This window comes from Schistocerca cancellata, chromosome 4, assembly GCF_023864275.1.
Source record: "Schistocerca cancellata isolate TAMUIC-IGC-003103 chromosome 4, iqSchCanc2.1, whole genome shotgun sequence".
NCBI lineage: Eukaryota > Metazoa > Arthropoda > Insecta > Orthoptera > Acrididae > Schistocerca > Schistocerca cancellata.
Window position 1 is genome coordinate 806996335 of NC_064629.1, and position 27268 is coordinate 807023602.

The 27268-nt window shown below is 43.9% G+C and overlaps 1 protein-coding gene across 1 annotated transcript in view; it reads right to left on the reverse strand.

Annotated features, from left to right (window-relative positions):
* The window catches only part of LOC126184443 (nose resistant to fluoxetine protein 6-like), a 223761-nt gene that overhangs the window by 62736 nt on the left and 133757 nt on the right, over nucleotides 1-27268 (reverse strand). The window contains exons 7-11 of the mRNA XM_049926833.1: nucleotides 25697-25864; nucleotides 21553-21646; nucleotides 13461-13589; nucleotides 8141-8306; nucleotides 2844-2923 (exon numbers count right to left, since the gene is read on the reverse strand). Of these exons, the coding sequence (XP_049782790.1) occupies nucleotides 2844-2923; nucleotides 8141-8306; nucleotides 13461-13589; nucleotides 21553-21646; nucleotides 25697-25864 (637 nt within the window). The remainder of the gene's footprint in view (nucleotides 1-2843; nucleotides 2924-8140; nucleotides 8307-13460; nucleotides 13590-21552; nucleotides 21647-25696; nucleotides 25865-27268) is intronic.

A 27268-nucleotide genomic window follows, 5' to 3' on the forward strand; every position in this document is an offset into this window, starting at 1 on the left:
GTTTAATACACCAACTATCAGGAGGTTTAACACCATACTTCGTTCGAAATGCACGCTGAACAACTGTCGTCGATTCACTTCTGCCGTACTCAGTAACACAAAAAGCTTTCTGTTGAGCGGTCGCCATCTTAGCATCAACTGACGCTGACGCCTAGTCAGCAGCGCCTCAAGCGAACAAATGTACAACTAAATGAAACTTTATAGCTCCCTTAATTCGCCGACAGATAGTGCTTAGCTCTGCCTTTTGTCGTTGCAGAGTTTTAAATTCCTAAAGCTGTGGTATTCTTTTTGAATCACCCTGTATTTCATTGAAAACTTTTTTGAATTTGGCGCAGCGTCTTACTTCAATGAGAATATCGAAATTTTGGGCACTTCACCATGAAGCGCAGCGCCAACTGGTGCGCCGAAAGGAGGCAAAGAATGTCTCATTCATTCCGGCTCGCCAGCAGGCGCGAGGGCACGTCGATCGGCGCTGCCACCCAGATGCCGCTGTGTGCTGTCTCATTAGATAACAAGGGAATATCTTCCGTGCTGGCTAAAGCCACCTCGCGCTGGGTTCCCCTACGTAGGTAACCCGCTTTCTTTCTGTGTGCACCCTAATGCCCGCTGCGTTCTTGCTCGTGAGACGTACCAATATTATGACTTATTTATTGAAAATTATATTACTCATAAGATTATGTAACTACAAATTTCGGCCGTCTACTTAATGACCTTTTCCTAAATTCCTGATGCCTGACAGATAGCTTTTATATACAGTAACGCATTTTATGTCCAAGGGCGATAAAATGATTGGAAATTTCGTAATTAATGAATTCTCATTGATATACATGACTTTTCATAATTTCACTAAGGATAGTATGTGTGTTTCAATTATAGGGAGCAAGATGTGATTGATGATGTGGTTAGTATCTTTCGGTTAAACAACACAAGTATACACTCAAAATGAATCATTCAGATACAGAAATGCCGCCGCTCGGAATGGCCGTGAGGTTTGAGGCGTCATGTCACGGACTGCGCGGCCTCTCCCGCCGGAGGTTCAAGTCCTCCCTCGGGCATGGGTGTGTGTGTTGTTCTTAGCATAAGTTAGTTTAAGTTATTTTAACTGGTGTGTAAGTCTAGGGGCTGATGACCTAAGCAGTTTGTTGCCTTAGGAATTCACACACATTTGAACATTTGAACAGAAAAGCCACTGCCGTGTTTCGACAAAATAAAGAACGTAAATAATAAGCTTATCTGACAAATAGGCAGCAGGTTTGCCAGATTAATGTTGACACTAAAACACTTGTTACTTTTCAGAAAATTATGGTTGTGCGTCACATGAGAATGTGAAGATGACATCAATAGAAATTCAGTTTTCCTCCACTTGTCTTAGAATATTAAAGAAAGTGGTCACTAGTTCTTTGTAACCAGGAAGACAAGAAGGTTTCTGGGTATTATACAGTTACAGGTGATTCAAATGCCCCTACCGATGTCGATTTATGTGACCCGCCTTCTGGCCTTCAAAAACCTCGCACATTTTTTTCATATACTCTCGAAACCACCCACAAGGCTTTCATATGCCATTACTCGCTACGCGAAACTCTTAGCCGCCGGCCGGTGTGGCCGAGCAGTTCTAGGGGCTTCAGCCTGTAACCGCGCGACCACTACGGTCGCAGGTTCGAATCCTGCCTCGGGCATGGTTGTGTGTGATGTCCTTAGGTTAGTTAGGTTTAAGTAGTTCTAGGGGACTGATGACCTCAGATGTTAAGTCCCACAGAGCTCAGAGCCATTTGAACCATTTGAAACTCTTAGTCCTACAGAAAAAATGAACGGGACTTTCTCATAGGAAATTTAATGTAAAATTTTGTACTGGGGCACGTTTTCGCTAGAGGCTGTAGTTTTTGAGCTATTCAAGAAAAAAGTGCATAAGTGACCTTCAAATGCACCCTCACTCCCACACTGTGGCCCCACCGGTCAAGGTTTCTAGTATATTGTTCGTGGCACTCCCTCCTACCACTGTACAAAAATTTGCTGCTGCACGAATTACTTCTCACATTCGACCTTCTTTGGTCTTCATCGACAATCCTTGTTACGCCATCGGCTTAGTTGACCACTTAAAAATTATGACATTGACATTTATGTAAATTTTACCTAACAATTTTGCGAATTTTAGCAGCATAAAATAAATAATTACGTCGTTGTTCTGGTCAAGCCTTCTGAATACGAAACTACTGTGCTTGTAAGGGTTACATTTGGATCGAATTGTCAATGTAATTAGTTTTAGCGTAACGTTTTCAGCAGCTGTTTATCTATTATTAACCTTATGGGCACGTTTAAATTAATCATGTTAACGAAATAGCCGACTATGCTGGTGACGTAATAACCCAATTAATAGAGACCAAAAACGGTTGAATATCGGGAATAGTTCTCGTAGTCCGAAATTTTTGTGCAGTGGTAGGAGAGAGTGCCACGTAGAGCATATTAGAAATCCTGTCTGGAGACGGATGAGTGTGGCGGTGGAGGTGCGTTTTAAGGTCACTTTTGAAAGTTTTTCTTGAATAACTCGAAAACCGTGGCCACCAGCGAAAACGTATCCTAGTACAACATTTAGGTGCAATAAATTTCCTACAAAAAGATCCTGCCCATTTTATCTTTGGGACTAATAGTTTGCGCGTAGCTAACGACAGAATATTAAAATCTCCCGCGTAATTGTCGAAGGCCAAGTAGAAGATTGCAGGTTACATAAAACGACAACGGTAAGAGCAGCTGGATCACCCTTTATATTAAAGTACTAAACTAGCATTGAGAAAAGGAAAACACGAAATGGAAAAAATTAATTCGTTAAAGCGCTAAAGGTGACTTACACTGAAGACACAAGCAGCAGGATCATTCCCAGGGCGTAGAACTGCGTGTCGTTCGCCAGGTACCAACTCCATATCATGCACTGCACATTAACAGTCATATAATGGTGTATATTTCTAAAGTACACAGAACATATTAAGACATTGGAATAAAACCTTCTACCGCCATACTTGAAAGAAGTAGTAAACTTTATTTATTTTACAATTTCTTATAGTTGACGATATTCAACGTTAATTCACAACTAGATGAGCCTCATATTCTATGCAGGCAGAACTACGACCCGCCCACTAGTTTTACTTCCGCCAGTACCTCTCTCCTACCTTCCATACTACACAAAAGCTGGACTAGCACTACTGGAAGAGGTTGTGGAGAAATGGCTTAGCCCCAGCCTAGGATATCGTTTCCGCAATGGACCTTTCACTCTGCAGTTGCCTTTTGAGACGAGGTCAGGTTCTACGAGGAGCATTCAAGTTCTAAGGCCTCCGATTTTTTTTCTCCGGACTGGAAAGAGATAGAAACATGCGCATTGTTTTAAAATGAGGCCGCGATCATTGTCAATACGTCCCAGAGATGGCAGTACCATACGGCAGATGGAATTTAACCGCCAGCGGCGAGAATGAGAACTGTTTTAAATACTTAAAATGGCGACGTTTTCCTTACTTGAACAGCGTGCAATCATTCGTTTTCTGAATTTGCGTGGTGTGAAACCAATTGAAATTCATCGACAGTTGAAGGAGACATGTGGTAGTGGAGTTATGGATGTGTGGAAAGTGCGTTCGTGGGTGCGACAGTTTAATGAAGGCAGAACATCGTGTGACAACAAACCAAAACAACCTTGGGCTCGCACAAGCCGGTCTGACGACATGATCGAGAAAGTGGAGAGAATTGTTTTGGGGGATCGCCGAATGACTGTTGAACAGATCGCCTCCAGAGTTGGCATTTCTGTGGGTTCTGTGCACACAATCCTGCATGACGACCTGAAAATGCGAAAAGTGTCATCCAGGTGGGTGCCACGAATGCTGACGGACGACCACACGGCTGCCCGTGTGGCATGTTACCGAGCAATGTTTACGCGCAACGACAGCACGAATGGGACTTTCTTTTCATCGATTGTGACAATGGATGAGACGTGGATGCCATGTTTCAATCCAGAAACAAAGCGCCAGTCAGCTCAATGGAAGCACACAGATTCACCGCCACCAAAAAAATTTCGGGTAACCGCCAGTGCTGAAAAAATGATGGTGTCCATGTTCTGGGACAGTGAGGGCGTAATCCTTACCCATTGCGTTCCAAAGGGCACTACGGTAACAGGTGCATCCTCCGAAAACGTTTTGAAGAACAAATTCCTTCCTGCACTGCAACAAAAACGTCCGGGAAGGGCTGCGCGTGTGCTGTTTCACCAAGACAACGCACCCACACATCGAGCTAACGTTACGCAACAGTTTCTTCGTGATAACAACTTTGAAGTGATTCCTCATGCTCCCTACTCACCTGACCTGGCTCCTAGTGACTTTTGGCTTTTTCCAACAATGAAAGACACTCTCCGTGGCCGCACATTCACCAGCCGTGCTGCTATTGCCTCAGCGATTTTCCAGTGATCAAAACAGACTCCTAAAGAAGCCTTCGCCGCTGCCATGGAATCATGGCGTCAGCGTTGTGAAAAATGTGTACGTCTGCAGGGCGATTACGTCGAGAAGTAACGCCAGTTTCATCGATTTCGGGTGAGTAGTTATTTAGAAAAAAAATCGGAGGCCTTAGAACTTGAATGCACCTCGTAGTACAACTTGACAATGGACGTATCTACGTGTGGAAACTCCGAGGAGAACGAACGTTGCCAGATTACGTTCGCCATCGTCACGGAGGCCCAGCAGCTGGCTTTACAGTCTGGAGTGCAATTGGTGCACAACACGATCATCGTTAGTGCGCATAGGAGGTAGTTTGGACAGCAGCCATTGCATTCAAGATGTGTTATGTTTGGTGGCTGTGCTCTATCTTCGAAGTCTCTCAGATGTTATCCTACAACAAGATTACGCAAGACTACATATTTACCGTGCTATCCTTGTGGTATCAACGTTGGATACCCCACTTGTTAGGGTTGCAGTTATCGACCGCGGTCCGTATTAGTATCGTTGGACCCGCGAGTCGCGACTAGCGCCGCTCCGCGGCTTGTATCAAGGTTCTAGCAAGCTCTCGTCCATTCTTGCTCGGGACGTCAAGTAGTATAGTAGCATAGCCTTCAGCTGATAGTAAGCAACCTCTAACAAGGCGCTTAGTAACTTATGACCTAAGCGAGGCCTCAATAGCTATTTATTTATAATTATATGTATGCAGCCAAGAAGAATCCTGTACAACCAGGTAAGTACAATATTATTTTTTACCAACGACTTCTAATTTTTTTAGTCGTTGCAAATCCAGACCATGCAGCCAGCACCTTATCGACGTTACTGACAAACCTGCTGTGATTTCTATGTTTCTATTTAGCCTTGGCCACCAGTCAAGATTGACGACGACTCGTTCGTCGTCACCATAATAGTCCTGACCTATCTCAATAGAGAGGGTGTTCGACTGTTGCCGTGGACTTCATGCTCTCCAGGTCTCTCATCCAATGAAAACATCTGGTTATGGCTTGCCGAGAGACAGCCTCTTCGAATGAAGAATTCTGGCACAGAGCCCAAGTAGCACGGAACAATGTATCCGTATCTGATAGCCAAGCTCTGTTCAACTCACTACAAGGCGGAGTTAGAATCACTGTTGCTGTCAGAGGAGGCAACTCAGTATATAAATTTCTCACCACCTATATCCCAAGTCCTAACAATAAAGAAAATTTCGTTATAACCTATGCTCCCTCGTGTTGTAATTTTAGTGCTAGTTGTATATTAGCAGTAGTATAGAGGATGTTACATATGAAATTACCAGCAGAAAACAACAGATGACGTTATACAAGACAGAATAATTGAATTAATGAGAAAACACTGAAGCTAGCAGATAAAGTGCTGAAACATGTATGGATAAACGAAAGGAAGTAAATGAATTTTATCCTGCATAAAATGGAGATTTTCTCCAACTTTTCCTTACAAGCTCTGAAATTAAGCAGAGCTACAATATCCTGCAGATAATTGGAGACTACGAGGTTATTATAAATGACTGAAGCGATTTCATAAATTCACTGTTGCTACATTAAATCACAGAACTCAACGCTCATATAGAAAAACTCAGAAATTTTGTATTGTTGCAGCTACACTTCAGATTTCTAACGTAAGAGCGCAGAAGTCAGTAGTTCGGCAAGCTGGCGACAGGCGCCGATAAAGGGAACGTTGTGTCTGAAATGCACTCACATCTGTTTGCCGTAATGGTGCAAGGAGGAGGAGAAGGAATAGATTGGTGTTTAACGTCCCGTCGACGACGAGGTCATTAGAGACGGAGCACAAGCTCGGATTAGGGAAGGATGGGGAAAGAAATTCGCCGTGCCCTTTCAAAGGAACCATCCCGCAGTTTGCCTGAAGCGATTTAGGCAAATCACGGAAAACCTAAATCAAGATGGCCGGACGCGGGTTTGGACCGTCGTCCTCCAGAATGCGAGTCCAGTGTGGTAACCATTGCGTCACCTCGTTCGATGAAACAGTAGAAGAACACTTCACAACGTAGTTCAACTAAAATACGCCAACTGCTAACTCCACTCAGTGAGTTCTTGAACGGGAAATTGAGAAACAGATAGATCGGCCGTGGTGGAGCTGATGATCAGAAAGTCTTGTCGTGACCTCTACGCTCTCCCGACCTAACCAAACGTAACGTTTTTGTGTATGAAAGATTCAGTATTTACGCCTCACTTGACAAACAAACCTACCAGAACTGCGAGCTCGCATCAGAAGTGCTTTTGAATAGATTGGCGGGGAAAGTCATCGAGTAAAACAGAAGTGATTTCTGGCGTTCCCCAAGGTAGTGTTATAGGCCCTTTGCTGTTCCGTATCTATATAAACGATTTGGGAGACAATCTGAGCAGCCGTCTTCGGTTGTTTGCAGATGACGCTGTCGTTTATCGATTAATAAAGTCATCAGAAGATCAAAACAAACTGCAAAACGACTTAGAAAAAATATCTGAATGGTGCGAAAAGTGGCAGCTGATCCTGAATAACGAAAATTGTGAGGCCATCCACATGAGTGCTAAAAGGAACTCGTTAAACTTCGGTTACACGATATATCAGTCAAATCTAAAGGCCGTAAATTCAACTAAATACCTAGGTATGATAATTACGAACAACTTAAATTGGAAGGAAAATATATAAAATGTTGTGGGGAAGGCTAACCACAGACTGCGTTTTATTGGCAGAACACTTAGAAAATGTAACGGACCTACTAAGGAGACCGCCTACACTACGCTTGTTCGTCCTCTTTTAGAATACTGCTGCGCGGTGTGGGATCCTTACCAGGTAGGACTGACGGAGTACATGGAAAAAGTTCAAAGAAAGGCAGCACAGAAATGATACAGGTTTTGGGCTGGAAATCGTTAAAATAAAGGCGTTTTTCGTTGCGACGGAATCTTCTCATGAAATACCAATCACCAACTTTCTCCTTCAAATGCGAAAATATTTTGTTGACACCGACCTACATAGGCAGGAATGATCACCACCATAAAATAAGGGAAATCAGAGCTCGTACGGACAGATATAGGTGTTTATTCTTTCCGCGCTATACGAGATTGGAATAATGGAGAATTGTGAAGGTGGTTCGATGAACCCTTGCCAGTCACTTAAATGTGATTTGCAGAGTATCCATGTAGATGTAGATGTACTTGTAATATGTCAAAAATTCTTTTTTCAATTTTAGTGTGTACGTGCAAAGCCGTGGGACAGTATGTCAGCCGGCCGCTGTGGCCGAGCGGTTCTAGGCGATTCAGTCCGGAACCGCGCTGCTGTTACGGTCGCAGGTTCGAATCCTGCCTCGGACATGGATGTGTATGATGTCCTTAGGTTAGTTAGGTTTAAGTACTTCTAAGTCTAGGGGACTGGTGACCTCAGATATTAAGTCCCATTGTGTTTAGAGCCATTTGAACCATTTGACAATATGTCAAATAATATACCTACAACAATCTGTGAAATCGCTTCAGTTATTTATGATAATCCTTTAATATATAGGTTTAAGTACTTCTAAGTCTAGGGGACTGGTGACCTCAGATATTAAGTCCCATAGTGCTTAGAGCCATTTGAACCATTTGACAATATGTCAAATAATATACCTACAACAATCTGTGAAATCGCTTCAGTTATTTATAATAATCCTTTAATATGTGGATAGTACTGACCATATTATTCACGGGGAACAGCGTGTTGATGTAGAGCAGGTTCCGCCACCAGTACTTGGGACAGTTGAGGTGGTCCTGGGTTGGCGGGTCCATGACGGAGTTGTGTGCGAACCAGATAGTCACGAGGTAGGCCAAGCACAGCACCAAAAGGTACGGTGGTGTCAACCTGCAGCAACACCTCCCTTCATTTATGGCACGCACTGCTCCCAAGCCATCATCACAGAAGCTCTATCATAATTCGCCATGCGTCGTTGAAGATTTTCGTTTATTGGGCGTTAGGCCAGGGTCCAAGTCGTACTGTATTTCTCCTGGTAACGTTTCGTCTTCCAGAGCTGGAAACACCACCAGAGGCTGCATCCACTTAGATTTTATCTGCTTTCTGAGTCGCTATAGCCTCTGATGATGTCTGCTGCATAAGGATACGAAACGGTAGGCAGAGAAATACGCTCTGGACCACGGCCTAATGCCCATAGAACTAACATCTTCAAGGACGCCAGTACCGGTTGTGAAGAAGTGCATTGTATAATTCTCATATCATTTTCCTTAACTTCCAGATTAAAAGTACTTGAACAATTTTTCCTTTTGCTTTCGATCCCTACTCTTAAAACAACTTACATAAAAAAGCCTTCCGACGTAGTGTTAACGTAGCACTATGATCAAATTATATGACGAGTATAAAATATTCTAGGTATCCTCAATGTTTTCTAACATCCCAGCGTCGAAAGCCCGCTTCCGTGAACCACCAAGATTATAGCCTCATTGCCAGTGAAAGTTGTTTCTGCACATTCTGGTCTCTATGGCCTCTGAGATGAAAGAGTTTCAGAAGATTAGTGAGTTGGACAAGATTTTGGTTTAGTCAAACACAATTTTATATAGGAAGCCCCAGGGGTAACGACTAATTTTCAAGGAATTAACAGGAACGATTACTTGAAGCAAAAAACTTCATATGGACATACTCCCTCTCCCGAATGATTTACGAGATAGAACGCATTTAATGTACATTGCTATTTATTTTCTATGTTTTCAGGTCTACACATTTACACATATGCACTACTGGCCATTAAAATTGCTACCGCACGAAGACGTGCTACAGACGCGAAATTTAACCGACAGGAAGAAGATGATAAGCTTTTCAGAGCCTCCACACAACGTTGGCGCCGGTGGCGACACCTACAACGTGCTGACATGAGGAAAGTTTCCAACCGATTTCTCATACACAAACAGCAGTTGACCGGCGTTACCTGGTGAAACGTTGTTGTGATACCTCGTTTAAGGAGGAGAAATGCGTACCATCACGTTTCCGACTTTGATAAAGGTCGGATTGTAGCCTATCGCGATTGCGGTTTATCGTATAGCGACATTGTTGCTCGCTTTGGTCGACATCCAATGACTGTTAGCAGAATATGGAATCGGTGGGTTCAGGAGATTATACGGAATGCCGTGCTGGATCCCAATGGCCTCGTATCACTAGCAGTGGAGATGACAGGCATCTTATCCGCATGGCTGTAACGGATCGTCCAGCCACGTCTCGATCCCTGAGTCAACAGATGGGGACATTTGCAAGACAACAACCATCTGCACGAACAGTTCGACGACGTTTGCAACAGCATGGACTATCAGCTCGGGGACCATGGCTGCGGTTACCCTTGACGCTGCATCACAGACAGGAGGGCCTGCGATGGTGTACACAACGATGAACCTGGGTGCACGAATAGCAAAACGTCATTTTTCCGGATGAATCTAGGTTCTGTTTACAGCATCATGATAGTCGCATCCGTGTTTGGCGACATCGCGGTGAACGCACATTGGAAGCGTGTATTCGTCATCGCCATACTGGCGTATCACCCGGCGTGATGGTATGGGGTGCCATTGGTTACACGTCTCGGTCACCTTTTGTTCGCATTGACGGCACTTTGGACAGTGGACGTTACATTTCAGGTGTGTTAGACCTGTGGCTCTATCCTTCTTTCGATCCCTGCGAAACCCTACATTTCAGCGGGATAATGCACGACCGCATGTTGCTGGTCCTGTCCGGGCATTTCTGGATACATAAAATGTTCGACTGCTGCCCTGGTCAATGGTGGCCGAGCAACTGGTTCGTCACAATACGCCAGTCACTACTCTTGATGAGCTGTGGTATCGTGTTGAAGTTGCATGGGCAGCTGTACCTGCACACGCCATCCAAGCTCTGTTTGACTCAATACCCAGGCGTATCAAGGCCGTTATTACGGCAAGAGGTAGTTGTTCTGGGTACTGATTTCTCAGGATCTATGCACCCAAATTGCGTGAAAATGTAATCACATGTCAGTTCTAGTATAATACACTCCTGGAAATTGAAATAAGAACACCGTGAATTCATTGTCCCAGGAAGGGGAAACTTAATTGACACATTCCTGGGGTCAGATACATCACATGATCACACTGACAGAACCACAGGCACATAGACACAGGCAACAGAGCATGCACAATGTCGGCACTAGTACAGTGTATATCCACCTTTCGCAGCAATGCAGGCTGCTATTCTCCCATGGAGACGATCGTAGAGATGCTGGATGTAGTCCTGTGGAACGGCTTGCCATGCCATTTCCACCTGGCGCCTCAGTTGGACCAGCGTTTGTGCTGGACGTGCAGACCGCGTGAGACGACGCTTCATCCAGTCCCAAACATGCTCAATGGGGGACAGATCCGGAGATCTTGCTGGCCAGGGTAGTTGACTTACACCTTCTAGAGCACGTTGGGTGGCACGGGATACATGCGGACGTGCATTGTCCTGTTGGAACAGCAAGTTCCCTTGCCGGTCTAGGAATGGTAGAACGATGGGTTCGATGACGGTTAGGATGTACCGTGCACTGTTCAGTGTCCCCTCGACGATCACCAGTGGTGTACGGCCAGTGTAGGAGATCGCTCCCCACACCTTGATGCTGGGTGTTGGCCCTGTGTGCCTCGGTCGTATGCAGTCCTGATTGTGGCGCTCACCTGCACGGCGCCAAACACGCATACGACCATCATTGGCACCAAGGCAGAAGCGACTCTCATCGCTGAAGACGACACGTCTCCATTCGTCCCTCCATTCACGCCTGTCGCGACACCACTGGAGGCGGGCTGCACGATGTTGGGGCGTGAGCGGAAGACGGCCTAACGGTGTGCGGGACCGTAGCCCAGCTTCATGGAGACGGTTGCGAATGGTCCTCGCCGATACCCCAGGAGCAACAGTGTCCCTAATTTGCTGGGAAGTGGCGGTGCGGTCCCCTACGGCACTGCGTAGGATCCTACGGTCTTGGCGTGCATCCGTGCGTCGCTGCGGTCCGGTCCCAGGCCGACGGGCACGTGCACCTTCCGCCAACCACTGGCGACAACATCGATGTACTGTGGAGACCTCACGCCCCACGTGTTGAGCAATTCGGCGGTACGTCCACCCGGCCTCCCGCATGCCCACTATACGCCCTTGCTCAAAGTCCGTCAACTGCACATACGGTTCACGTCCACGCTGTCGCGGCATGCTACCAGTGTTAAAGACTGCGATGGAGCTCCGTATGCCACGGCAAACTGGCTGACACTGACGGCGACGGTGCACAAATGCTGCGCAGCTAGCGCCATTCGACGGCCAACACCGCGGTTCCTGGTGTGTCCGCTGTGCCGTGCGTGTGATCATTGCTTGTACAGCCCTCTCGCAGTGTCCGGAGCAAGTATGGTGGGTCTGACACACCGGTGTCAATGTGTTCTTTTTTCCATTTCCAGGAGTGTATATTTGTCCAATGAATACCCGTTTATCATCTGCATTTCTTCTTGGTGTAGCAATTTTAATGGCCAGTAATGTAAAACAATTAGTTAACATTACAATATGCCTTTCACAAAGTATCGATTGAAAAGTACGAATTTTTAATACTTTCACCTCCACACATTATCGCACACGTCACAGCCACTGCACAGCTCACAATAGGTATTCAAATATCCCACCATCAACTTCAGTGCATCTGTGCACTCTTGAGAGAAAATGTTGAGCTGCTTGTCCAGGTGCCTCTGCACGTTCGCTAATGAGGAACCAAGCAGTTCTTCGTATTCCACCTTCCGTTTGTACAACTCAGACTTCACTCACCCCATAAAGAAAAATTTAATGGCGTAAGGTCTGGCGATCTTGGAGGCCAGGTAATTATACCACCACTACTAATCCAGCGATTAGGATAAGTGTGGTTGAGTTGCTCCCTCGCATGTCGTAAAATGCAGACTGGCTCCGCCATTTTGGAACAGCATTGCAGTTCGCGTGGCCAAAGGAACGTTCTCAAGGTGTTCAACAAACGAATTTTCCAAAAAATACGAGTAATTCTTTCCCGTTATTCGCTCTTCTAATAAAACGTCAAAGGGGCTGAGTGGGAAAGGCCCAGACATGCGCGCTACTAGGCCAAAAACAAATGGACATTAAATGCGTTCTTTCTCGGGCATGTGTTCATTTGAAGTTTTTGCTTCAAATGAGCCTTCCTGTCATATCAATGAATATTGACCATTCCTCGTGGGACACTATATTTATTAGTAAGACTGTACTCAGCAACCGCTGATTATGCCATATCATGCCAACGACACTACATATTTTGCTAGGCATACTTTCACAGAAAGGAAGAAGCCATAGGTGGATCACTTCTTGCTCTTAAACGTGTCTGAGTTTCCATTTTTTGGAGAGAGATAGTTTAATAACCCGATCACCATGACCGCTCTTTAGGAATACGTACTTCAGTGGTTTATCTGTTTGCAAGTGATCTTTGTCAGAAACAGCTCTGTGTATCTTCAAATTTAAAACCGCTCTGTTCTGGTCTGGGTGGTGGAAGCTATGTACGCTGAGTTATAAGTCAGTTTGCGTCAGCTTGCAGTAAACAAAGTGGTCGAACCCGCCACCCGGTTTAGATTCTAGCAAAACATCTAAACATGATAGCTTTCCTTATCTGCATCTCGCCAACGAATTTCATGTTACAACATTTTTACTGTCCATAAACATAATTTATTTTCCATATACGTTCACTGGAACTGCAAAAGTACAGTCGTAACTAGATCCTGGTATTAAGATTCCTATGCAACAGTAAAAACTGTCATGATTGTGATTTAGTTTGGCTTTTGTATTCACGGCCGCGAATCATAAATCTGCTCTCAAACGTGCTTTCCTATAAGCTTCCGCTACAATTATTATTGTTACAATGGACAACATTAAAACAAAAGGCACAGTGAACTATCATTTTAATACAATACGTCAACCATATTGCAAAAAGTATGATTTTAGTCTGAAAGTTGTATATAATGAGGAACTCGCATAGATAACTGTACGGTAACATACCTAAGGAATCGGTACGAGAATATACCGATGAAGCGCAGAAAAGACGATTTGAACCTGGTGCAAACTGGGACTTCTGACACCTCCTGTTTCTTGTCCATTTTGAAATACATGAACGCCAGCAGAAGACCACTGTTAACATAAAACAATATTGTTACCAAGCATATTCTTGTATAACATATTCTATGATGTTTTGTTTGATAAATATGTTTACAGTGTGAGAATGTTAGTTATGCGAAGTGTAGAAATGTTAAAGGAAAATTTGCGGAATATAGTCTGTAAAGGAATATGCATCCACTGATGAAGATCATACAAAGATAATAAAAAGAGTTTAATATTTACAGTATGTCTTACTTAGTGTCCTTTATTAAGAGTCATGAAATCAACCAGTCCTTATAATTCCAATTTAAAGAAAGGTTCTTGAAAACTGATCCGCTCCAATTCACAGAGGTGGTTTTTCATTCATTTATCGTCTTATTTCGATCTCTGTCGCACTTCTCATGACAAATATCAACACTCTTTGTATACAACTTTAAAAAATTTTCTGTCAAGTAATAGCGCAGAGTAATTTGTTGTAACATTATAAAATCTGTATATCTGTTAATTGCTAATGTAGTTGTAATGATTAATGTTATTTACGTAGTTTATAACTTAATGGGCAATGTGCTCGCAGGAGAGAGATTAGACTGGTTGGGGTGAAAGTTCTAGTAAAAAATCCTTGCAGTAGTTGTAGGTTCCATCTGGCTCCTGAGAGACTTAACGTTATTCGAAGACACTGACTAAGCCAGTGGGATACACACTGATTTTAAAACAAAATACTGCTTAAAATTTTCTGGAATTAATTTACTTGCAGTTCTTCTTTATCCACTTAACGACCGCATTTAAACTTGATAGCTGGAGAGATTTTGCTTTCTTAGCTCCCCAAAAACTCTTCATGGATTCACTATATTTTTTTCTCCATCCTTCTGACAATATCTTGCCAGTCTTGTTTTTAAAGTTTTCCGTGAAGCTGTGCTTCCTTATTAGTGATACAAAGGTTGAACGATTCATTATGACATCTTCTATGATGTGTATGTCTTGTAAATTTTCTCTGGTGTTTGTAACCAGGTCATTTTCACCTTTGCATCAATAACGTTATTCACTTGGTGAATCCATTCTTGTAGACGCTATAAATATAGCCATAGAATTTGAAAATTGTGAAATCTGTCAGCGTGTAGTGGTCAGATGTTCTCCACTCCGTCCAAATTCCATTGCCTTCTGTGCGGATAAATATTTTCCGAACAATTTTCCTCTCCTGGTTTTTTACTTCAGCAACTGTAGTGTCCTCCAATAGCTATGGTCTCTGATGGATTTAGTGATTCCAGCAAGAAAACGTGTAATAATATCGTTATTTGGCCTTGCACGCTACTGGTCTGTTGGCACAGTTGTTTCTCGTAATTCTGAGTGTGTTCTGAAATTTGATGCCTCTTCCTAATTTTTCGATACTGCCCAACACTAATGGCTGTACAGCTTCTCCAAGGTATTTGAAGGAGGACATCTTTCAAATCTTCCATATTCCATCTTTAGTTGAACCTCCGTGCTTTTTGCAGCCAGTTTTCCACGTAAAAGGTCTTCTCGTAGCTATCTGGAGGCGTGCCTTTGCCTCTATCATGAGTAGCTTCTCTTTGGCATATTTATTTGCTTATTTGGTCCTATTATTAATATTTTTTATCACGTACGACTGGGTCCCACTGCATCGCATGAAGCTTTACGACTCAATTTTTCCTGTGTTTATCGTACTTTCGCTCTCTGACTAAACTTCCCATCGATCGATTTTTTGTCTCTACGAGTTTCTGTACAAACCTTACGGAAAATTTTCTGGGCTCTTTCTAGATCTGTTTTGACTTCTTGTACCCAGGGTATAATTTTCAGTAGATTAGTGTATGTTAAAATTTTATTAGTAGTCTTTTTTTGGGTGTCTGTTGGACAATTTTTCTCTTGCTTTCCAGGGTTTTTCTGTGCATCCATCTTCCGTTTTATTTGGGCCGAGTATCTTTCTCATAATTTTTTGTTTCACTTTCAGAAAGTTTCCTATATTACATTTTATGTGAAGTACGAAAATTTCGCTGTTATACAGGGCTTCTAACTTGATAACTGTGTTGTAATGCCTGATTTTTGTGACTCTGGAAAGACATTTTTTGTTGTACATGTCATGAGTTCTTCCGCACACACTGCTTAGCTCCTGTAGGTGAATTCTCTGTTTTGTGAATAAAACCGTCTACATTGGTTAATATATGTCCTTATTTATAACGTAGTTTCGGCCAGTGCCATTATCAGATCTGTAATTAATTTTATAGGAACATAGAGAACGAGAGGCGTTTATTATACATTATCGAACGATAAAAGATGAAAAATTAAAAAGTTACAAAATCCTACAACGTTAATTCACCAAGCTTAGAAGTTGTAAAATAAGGTTCGGTGTCGGTATCAATAAAAGCTATACCTAATCGCTGCGTCAGCTGTCAACTTGGCTCAAAAAATTGTTAGAAAGATGTAAGTTCTAACCGACATCTGGCACTAGTGTGGGGATATTCAACTAGAACTTACATCTTTAGAAAACATTTTTGAGCTAAGTTGACAGTGAACGCCCCTACTGCGTCTAGGCTTTATTGACATTAACACTGTACCTTGTGTTACAAGTTTTAAGTTTTGGTGAGTGAACATTGTCAAATTTTTTAACTTTTTATTTTTTCACCTTTTGGAGCTAATAATGTATAACAAAGGCCTCTTGTTTTTTATGTTCTTGCATTCTTAATTACAAATCTTATGATGGCAGTAGCCGAAACGACGTCATAAATAAAGACACTATTAAACAATCTAGGCGGTTTTATTCACAAAATATTCACAATTATCGCGAATTCATACAGGAAATTTATTTACTCTATTAATAATTTCTCTGTGTTATTTATTTTTCCTTCAGTGTGTTCAAGGATCTCGCCTAGGCACTATAAGTACAGGATTCTCTCGATTTGATCACAGTTTGCGCACAATTTTTGCCTGTCGAGTTTTTAGCGCAAGAATTGAGTTTTTTCGGTAGGAAATTTGGAGGTCAACTATTTCAGCTCATTCTTTGAGGATTTCTCTCTATTTGATTGCAGTGGTGATGATTGGCTAATATTATTATTGTTTTATGTTATCATTGAGGAGTATTCCACCAGTATTTTTTGTTCTTCTAGTTGTATTTAGTTCGGGAGGTATTTACGAAGCTGTACAGGGCGGTCCATTGATAGTGACAGGGCCAAATATCTCACGAAATAAGCGTCAAACGAAAAAACTACAAAGAACGAAACTCGACTAGCTTGAAGGGGAAAACCAGATGGCGCTATGGTTGGCCCGCTAGATGGCGCTGCCATAGGTCAAACGGATATCAACTGCGTTTTTTTTAAATAGGAACCCACATTTTTTATTACATATTCGTGTAGTACGTAAAGAAATATGAATGTTTTAGTTGGACCACTTTTTCGCTTTGTTATATATGGCGCTGTAATAGTCACAAACGTATAAGTACGTGGTATCACGTAACATTCCGACAGTGTGGACGGTATTTGCTTCGTGATACATTACCCGTGTTAAAATGGACCGTTTACCAATATCGTGTTGATGTATGGCTATTGTGATCAAAATGCCCAACGGGCGTGTGCTATGTATGCTGCTCGATTTCCTGGACAACATCATCCAAGTGTCCGGACCGTTTGCCGGATAGTTACGTTATTTAAGGAAACAGGAAGTGTTCAGCCACATGTGATACGTCAACCACGACCTGCAACAAATGATGATGCCCAAGTAGGTGTTTTAGCTGTTGTCACGGCTAATCCGCAAGTCAGTAGCAGACAAATTGCGCGAGAATCGGGAATCTCAAAAACGTCGGTGTTGAGAATACTACATCAACTACGATTGCACCCGTACCATATTTCTATGCACCAGGAATTGCGGCCGTGCGGTTCTGGCGCTGCAGTCCGGAACCGCGGGACTGCTGCGGTCGCAGGATCGAATCCTGCCTCGGGCATGGGTGTGTGTGATGTCCTTAGGTTAGTTAGGTTTAAGTAGTTCTAAGTTCTAGGGGACTTATGACCTAAGATGTTGAGTTCCATAGTGCTCAGAGCCATTTGAACCATTTTTGAACCAGGAATTGCATGGCGACGACTTTGAACGTCGTGTACAGTTCTGCCACTTGGCACAAGAGAAATTACGGGATGATGACAGATTTTTTGCACGTGTTCCATTTAGCGACGAAGCGTCATTCATCAACAGCGGTAACGTAAACTGGCATAATATGCACTATTGGGCAACGGAAAATCCACGATGGCTGCGACAAGTGGAACATCAGCGATCTCTGCGGGTTAATGTATGGTGCGGCGTTATGGAAGGAAGGATAACTGGACCCCTCTTTATCGATGGCAATCTAAATAGAGCAATGTATGCTGATTTCCTACGTAATGTTCTACCGATGTTACTACAAGATGTTTCACTGCATGAGAGAATGGCGATGTACTTCCAACATGATGGATGTTCGGCACATAGCTCGCGTGCGGTTGAAGCGGTATTGAGTAGCATATTTCATGACAGGTGGATTGGTCGTCGAAGCTCCACACCATGGCCCGCACGTTCACCGGATCTGACGTCCCCGGATTTCTTTCTGTGGGGAAAGTTGAAGGATATTTGCTATCGTGATCCACCGACAACGCCTGACAACATACGCCAGCGCATTGTCAATGCATGTGCGAACATTACGGAAGGCGAACTACTCGCTGTTGAGAGGAATGTTACACGTATTGCCAAATGCATTGAGGTCGACGGACATCATTTTGAACATTTATTGCATTAATGTGGTATTTACAGGTAATCACGCTGTAACAGCATGCGTTCTCAGAAATGATAAGTTCATAAAGGTACATGTATCACATTGGAACAACCGAAATAAAATGTTCAAACGTACCTACGTTCTGTATTTTAATTTAAAAAAACGTACCTGTTACCAACTGTTCGTCTAAAATTGTGAGCCATATGTTAGTGACTATTACAGCGCCATCTATCACAAAGCGAAAAAACTGGTCCAACTAAAACATTCATATTTCTTTACGTACTACACGAATATGTAATACAAAATGGGGGTTCCTATTTTAAAAAACGCAGTTGATATCCGTTTGACCTATGGCAGCGCCATCTAGCGGGCCAACCATAACGCCATCTGGTTTCCACCTTCAAGTTTCGTTCTTTGTAGTTTTTTCGTTTGACGCTTATTTCGTGAGATATTTGGCCCGGTCACGATCAATGGACCACCCTGCATAATATTCTATATTAAGTCTGGTTATTGGTTACATTTTTTAAGCTAATATTGTATTCAAATGCGATATACACTCCTGGAAATTGAAATAAGAACACCGTGAATTCATTGTCCAGGAAGGGGAAACTTTATTGACACATTCCTGGGGTCAGATACATCACATGATCACACTGACAGAACCACAGGCACATAGACACAGGCAACAGAGCATGCACAATGTCGGCACTAGTACAGTGTATATCCACCTTTCGCAGCAATGCAGGCTGCTATTCTCCCATGGAGACGATCGTACAGATGCTGGATGTAGTCCTGTGGAAAGGCTTGCCATGTCATTTCCACCTGGCGCCTCAGTTGGACCAGCGTTCGTGCTGGACGTGCAGACCGCGTGAGACGACGCTTCATCCAGTCCCAAACATGCTCAATGGGGGACAGATCCGGAGATCTTGCTGGCCAGGGTAGTTGACTTACACCTTCTAGAGCACGTTGGGTGGCACGGGATACATGCGGACGTGCATTGTCCTGTTGGAACAGCAAGTTCCCTTGCCGGTCTAGGAATGGTAGAACGATGGGTTCGATGACGGTTTGGATGTACCGTGCACTATTCAGTGTCCCCTCGACGATCACCAGTGGTGTACGGCCAGTGTAGGAGATCGCTCCCCACACCATGATGCCGGGTGTTGGCCCTGTGTGCCTCGGTCGTATGCAGTCCTGATTGTGGCGCTCACCTGCACGGCGCCAAACACGCATACGACCATCATTGGCACCAAGGCAGAAGCGACTCTCATCGCTGAAGACGACACGTCTCCATTCGTCCCTCCATTCACGCCTGTCGCGACACCACTGGAGGCGGGCTGCACGATGTTGGGGCGTGAGCGGAAGACGGCCTAACGGTGTGCGGGACCGTAGCCCAGCTTCATGGAGACGGTTGCGAATGGTCCTCGCCGATACCCCAGGAGCAACAGTGTCCCTAATTTGCTGGGACGTGGCGGTGCGGTCCCCTACGGCACTGCGTAGGATCCTACGGTCTTGGCGTGCATCCGTGCGTCGCTGCGGTCCGGTCCCAGGTCGACGGGCACGTGCACCTTCCGCCGACCACTGGCGACAACATCGATGTACTGTGGAGACCTCACGCCCCACGTGTTGAGCAATTCGGCGGTACGTCCACCCGGCCTCCCGCATGCCCACTATACGCCCTTGCTCAAAGTCCGTCAAGTGCACATACGGTTCACGTCCACGCTGTCGCGGCATGCTACCAGTGTTAAAGACTGCGATGGAGCTCCGTATGCCACGGCAAACTGGCTGACACTGACGGCGGCGGTGCACAAATGCTGCGCAGCTAGCGCCATTCGACGACCAACACCGCGGTTCCTGGTGTGTCCGCTGTGCCGTGCGTGTGATCATTGCTTGTACAGCCCTCTCGCAGTGTCCGGAGCAAGTATGGTGGTTCTGATACACCGGTGTCAATGTGTTCTTTTTTCCATTTCCAGGAGTGTATTACAGCCCACTTTAATATACTAGACGGTGGGTCAAAAGAGATAGCATCAATAAAACATGAAAATGTTATAAGACGAAATGTTGCGTAATAGTCGCATCACAGTGTTGCTACTACTCTTCGAAGGAAATTTGATTTAGAATAACCTGTTGTACTATTTTTCATAATATGATGCGTATGAAAATGGTTCAAATGGCTCTGAGCACTATGGGACTTAACATCTATGGTCATCAGTCCCATAGAACTTGTTGTTGTTGTTGTCTTCAGTCCTGAGACTGGTTTGATGCAGCTCTCCATGCTACTCTATCCTGTGCAAGCTTCTTCATCTCCCAGTACCTACTGCAACCTACATCCTTCTGAATCTGCTTAGTGTATTCATCTCATGGTCTCCCCCTACGATTTTTACCCTCCACACTGCCTTCCAATACTAAATTGGTGATCCCTTGATGCCTCAGAACATGTCCTACCAACCGATCCCTTCTTCTGGTCAAGTTGTGCCACAAACTTCTCTTCTCCCCAATCCTATTCAATACTTCCTCATTAGTTATGTGATCTACCCATCTAATCTTCAGCAGTCTTCTGTAGCACCACATTTCAAAAGCTTCTATTCTCTTCTTGTCCAAACTATTTACCGTCCATGTTTCACTTCCATACATGGCTACACTCCATACAAATACTTTCAGAAATGACTTCCTGACACTTAAATCTATACTCGATGTTAACAAATTTCTCTTCTTCAGAAAGGCTTTCCTTGCCATTGCCAGTCTACATTTTATGTCCTCTCTACTTCGACCATCATCAGTTATTTTGCTCCCCATAGAACTTAGAACTACTTTAACTAACTAATCTAAGGGCATCACACACATCCATGCCCGAGGCAGGATTCGAACCTGCGACCGTAGCAGTCGCGCGGCTCCGGACTGAGCGCCTAGAACCGCTAGACCACCGCGGCCGGCTGATGCGTATGATTCCGCTCAAAAATACAAAAACAGATTTACGTAATCATGCATTAACTATTATTTTATCCAGCATGTTTTTCGTCTCGGAAACAGGGTAGCCGCAACTGTTGCTCTTTTCGCATACAGAATCTTAGACTTTCAAAAATACTTGGCACCCACAACAGGTCCTCGGCAAAGGACTACAAAGCTGAGGACTGTGCGTGAATGGTGTGTGAGAAAGCACGAGAGTAATGGGCTGGGACAGCAGGAAGGCAGTTTGCATGCGAGGGCCAGCGGGCGGTGTGTGAAAGCGGCCGTGTCCGCGTGTGGTACTGCACCCACCTCATGAAGAAGAACGTGTCCACGGAGAAAGCGCCGCTGCTGATCGACTGGAACAGGAAGTCTCTCTCCACCAGCTTCCGGAAGCCACGGTTGTCTGCAACACAGGAAGGCCGGTTCGCTGAGCACACAACGCGCGTTTGCCGGCACACCAGCCTGCTACCTGCTACCTGCTACCTGTTACCTGATACTTGCTACTCCCGGGACCGACTTTCCACTAAGGATTCGGTGTGGACAACATTTTTTTTTAATTTACCCAACCTTCCACCGGTTTATTAATCTTCAAATCCTTTCAGTGTTGTAATACTGTATGTAAGTAAATGAACACAAATCTGCGTAAGAAATCTTCAGCGTACGAATATCAACACAACTCTCTAACTTCTCTTGTAGTACTGCGACACTGCTTAACATTAAACTCACAAAACTGAGGAGTGAGTGGTTAAAAGACGGCTGTTGTCTGCCTAACCATACGAGAATGTAACTGGATGACTGGATTATCTGACCCGTCACATGAGACAAGCTACATATCCATCACTAGCGTGATAATATGAATGTGAGCGCTCAGCAATGAGGTTACACAATATTTCAATCAACAAACAATTCATAGCACAATTTAGACACAGTCAGACCCATAGAGAGTGAGTAACCCAAGCTGTCAACCTCAAATGTTTCTGAAACCGTACAGCGCACTTTTTTTTATCATCCAGACGAAATGTATCAAAGTCTTCAGTAAACGACGTATAACTTTATCTCATAATACTGTTAATTACTTAGATATTGGCATCAAATTTGTTTCTTTCAAATGGAACTATATAAAATTTTGTTGCTAGTATCGTAGATTTGAAAGAGATGAATCCGCTTTCTTTCTTTCTTTGGGATCCCATATGTAATTTCAGAAAAATAAAAGCATTTGGGACAATAATATCTCTGTATTGCATATCAGTACCCGAATAAGTAAATATGTCGCCACAAATAGAGGGAAAATGGAATGTTTCACTGCAGCGATACGTATGTAAAAAGGGAACAGAGAAAATGAAGCTATGTATTCTGTATGTCCACTACATTGAATATGTAATTATTTGCACATAGGTACATCAAGTTGTGGCGACCCATCATCCATGTGTGAGAGTGCTGTATGATATCATGAACTTCTGTATAAGAGAGCAATCACTTTGATATTCAAAATACAGCATCCTATATTCTAAATACAGTAATTTTTCCGAAACTAATCACGTATCGGTGTGCAAAACAGCGCTGAATTCTTCTACTTCAGTTCCACTACATGGCCTGTGCTGGAGCATGTTTTGGTGAAGATAAGAAGGCGGGTCCTGTTGGTCGTGTTGATCCAAGCACAGTCACACAGTCTTAAAAATCCAGGATGATACTATAGTTCTATATCTCAAAGAGAAGTTGATACGGAAATGTCTGTATCTAATATTTGCTATTACAAGAGGCTAAACAGTGTTTAAAGAGGGGTTACTTAAAAGTTTTCTTGGTGAAAAGAGATTTACGATGACTTAAATAGTTTCAGAAATATTTGAGGTTAACAGCTTAGGTGACTCGGTCTCTGTCATCGATGCAGTGTTACAAGATGACTGTTGCGACACAAGATTAATTCAACTGTGCTTACACGGCAAAAAATGTAAACTATTGAACGTATGTAGATTAATAATAAATAACAGTCACAAAGTAATTGACAACGAGGATTATGGAGGAATACAAACGCATGAAAACTTCCACAGGCTCATTCAGTCGTGTGACCGTGTACAGTCGAGAGCAGAGTGAAAATACATGGTGCCAATCAAACGCAACAACTAACAGAGGAGAGGTTAAATGAGCGCGAGAGGTAAAGCTTGTATTTTTTGTAACCAGTCTGACAGAAAGTTACCAGAAAGCTATATCTCTGTCAAGGCAGTATGAAAAAGTAAACGAGCATTATTTAGGTACCAACTGATATAGTAAGTAGCCAATAACCTCTTGATGGTGTAGTCTTGCGTAAAGGAAGGAAATCGGCCTCACAGCGACATAGTTCTACGAAACATTCGCCGTATTTATAAAATTACTGTTAAGCAATTTCGTAACGGTATCTAAGAAGAAAATTTATAAACAATTTGGCCTGCACCTAGGAAGCTCAAAGCCTCAGTGAGGAAATAGTTTTACGTTGAATTTATGGTTTAAAGGCTCATTAATTACGAAATTACTTGGTAATCTAATTACTACACATCGTTTGTTGTTATTTTATTTCTGGAAGGAAGTTCGAAACTATAGGGTTAGTAGTTTCAGTAACATGTGGTGTTTAACTAGTTGGTACTACTTTGTCCTCTAATATATGTATATAGACGTCTAGCGAGATTATACTTACAGATAAAGAGGAATAAGTTATTTCCAATCTGTAAATTATTGTAGATACGTTGTACACTGAAGAGCCAAAGAAACTGGTACACTTGTCTGATATAATGTAGTAACCCGGTTTGAACACAGAAGTGCCGCAATACGACGTGGCATGGACTCGACTAATGTCTGAAATTGTGCATGAATCCTGTAGGGCTTTTTCAAAATGTCTCTGAGCGCTATGGGACTTAACATCTGAGGTTATCAGTCCCCTAGAACTTAGAACTACTTAAACCTAACTAACTTAAGGACATCACACACATCCATGCCCGAGACAGGATTCGAACCTGCGACCGTAGAGGTCGCGCGATTCCAGACTGAAGCGCCTAGAACCGCTCAGCCACACCGGCCGGCCGGGCTTTTTCCATAAATCCTAAGAGTACGAGGGTTGGGGATCTCTTCTGAACAGCACATTGCAAGACATACCAGATATGCTCAATAATGTTAATGTCTGGGGAGTTTGGCGGCCAGCAGAAGTGTTTAAAGTCAGAAGAGTGTTCCTGGAGCCACTCTGTAGCAATTCTGGGCGTGTGGGGTGTCGCATTGTCCTGATGGAATTGCCTAAGTCCGTCGGAATGCACAATGGACTGAATAGATGCCGGTAATCAAAGAGGATGCTTACGTAGGTGTCACATGTCAGAGTCGTATCTAGACGTATCAGGGATCCCATATCACTCCAGCTGCATACGCCCCACACCATTACAGAGCCTCCGCCAGTTTGAACAGTCCCTTCCTGATATGCAGTGTCCATGAATTGTCTATTCGCTCGATACAATCTGAAGCGAGACTCGTCCGACCAGTCAACATGTTTCCAGTCATCGACAGTCCAATGTCGGTGTTGACGTGTCCAGGCGAGGCGTGAAGCTTTGTGTCGAGCAGTCATCAAGGGTACATGAGTTGGCCTTCGGCTCCGAAAGCACATGTCGATGGTGCTTAGCACTCTGGCACTTTTTGATGGACCAGCATTGAAATCTGCAGCAAGTTGAGGAAGGGTTGCACTTCTGTCACGTTCAACGATTCTCTTTAGTCGTCGTTGGTCCCGTTCATGCAGGGTCTTTTTCCGGCCTCAGCGATCTCAGAGATTTGATGTTTTGTCGGATTCCTGATATTCACGGTACACTCGTGAAACTGTCGTACGGCAAAATCCCCACTTCATCGCAACGGAGATGCTGTGTCCCACCGTTCATGCGCCGACTATAACACTACGTTCAAAATCGCTTAAATCTTGATAACCAGCCATTGTAGCAGCAGTAACCGGTCTAAAAACTGTGCCATACACTTTTTGTCTTATATAGACGTTGCCGAGCGCTGCGCCGTATTCTACATCTTTACATATATCTGTATTTGAATACGAATGCCTGTACCAGTTTCTTTGGCATATCAGTGTATGAAAGTCAAGGAAGTTGTCATATTAAACTGAATAACCTTTCAATTCGACGGCACTTCGGCTGGTTACATATCAGTTTCTCTGTTTATTTATTATATCAGTATTTTATTTGGTCTCAGAAGCCTGAATGGACCCCGCTCCAGATCTAGTCACCAAGAAACATCTGGGAACCAAACCCAGGACTTACACATTAGCAACCAACAGCGGTATCAAGTAGAACACTGATGCAACCTCGGTCATACTACTCTTAATGTAACTCGACAAAACATACGCCTTCGGTTGCCTTAAAAAAAAAAAAAATCTTTAGGACCCAAGCTGCGAAGAAATGTGAGGATAAGCAGTGGCAGTAGAATCAGGTGGCGTGCTCACCTGCGAAGGGGAAGGCGAACATGCAGGTGTGGCCGGCGATGACCCACAGCAAGCTGAAGACGCGCAGTCCGTGCACGCAGCTGAGCGCATCATTGCCGGAGCCCACGTCCAGCAGCTTGCCGATGTTGGTGCGCAGCGAAAAGCACAGCAACAGGCGCAGCCACGTCCCTGCAGTCACATCACAGTACAACCTCAGACTTTCTGCAGATGACGCACTTACCTATAACGAAGTATATTCTGAAAAAGCTTCCACAAATATTCAGTCTGTCTTCACAATCATCAAGTGTTTTCACAATTTCACAATTGCGAATGTGGACAACCATCAGCCGTAGAATGGAATGACGACAAAGAAAATTTGTACTTATATGGGTATGGTGTCTGTTCTCTCGGGCATGTCCGAAAGAACAGACACTATATCCATACAGGGCTATTACAAATGATTGAAGCGATTTCATAAATTCACTGTAGCTCCATTCATTGACATATGGTCACGACACACTACAGATACGTAGAAAAACTCAAAGTTTTGATCGGCTGAAGCCGCACTTCAGGTTTCTGCCGCCAGAGCGCTCGAGAGCGCAGTGAGACAAAATGGCGACAGGAGCCGAGAAAGCGTATGTTGTGCTTGAAATGCACTCACATCAGTCAGTCATAACAGTGCAACGACACTTCAGGACGAAGTTCAACAAAGATCCACCAACTGCTAACTCCATTCGGCGATGGTATGCGCAGTTTAAAGCTTCTGGATGCCTCTGTAAGGGGAAATCAACGGGTCGGCCTGCAGTGAGCGAAGAAACGGTTGAACGCGTGCGGGCAAGTTTCACGCGTATCCCGCGCAAGTCGACGAATAAAGCAAGCAGGGAGCTAAACGTACCGCAGCCGACGGTTTGGAAAATCTTACGGAAAAGGGTAAAGCAGAAGCCTTACCGTTTACAATTGCTACAAGCCCTGACACCCGATGACAAAGTCAAACCCTTTGAATTTTCGGCGAGGTTGCAACAGCTCATGGAAGAGGATGCGTTCAGTGCGAAACTTTTTTTCAGTGATGAAGCAACATTTTTTCTTAATGGTGAAGTGAACAGACCCAATGTGCCAATCTGGGCGGTAGAGAATCCTCACGCATTCGTGCAGCAAATTCGCAATTCACCAAAAGTTAACGTGTTTTGTGCAATCTCACGGTTTAAAGTTTACGGCCCCTTTTTCTTCTGCGAAAAAAACGTTACAGGACACGTGTATCTGGACATGCTGGAAAATTGGCTCATGCCACAACTGGAGACCGACAGCGCCGACTTCATCTTTCAACAGGATGGTGCTCCACCGCACTTCCATCATGATGTTCGGCATTTCTTAAACAGGAGATTGGAAAACCGATGGATCGGTCGTGGTGGAGATCATGATCAGCAATTCATGTCATGGCCTCCACGCTCTCCCGACTTAACCCCATGCGATTTCTTTCTGTGGGGTTATGTGAAAGATTCAGTGTTTAAACCTCCTCTACCAAGAAACGTGCCAGAACTGCGAGCTCGCATCAACGATGCTTTCGAACTCATTGATGGGGACATGCTGCGCCGA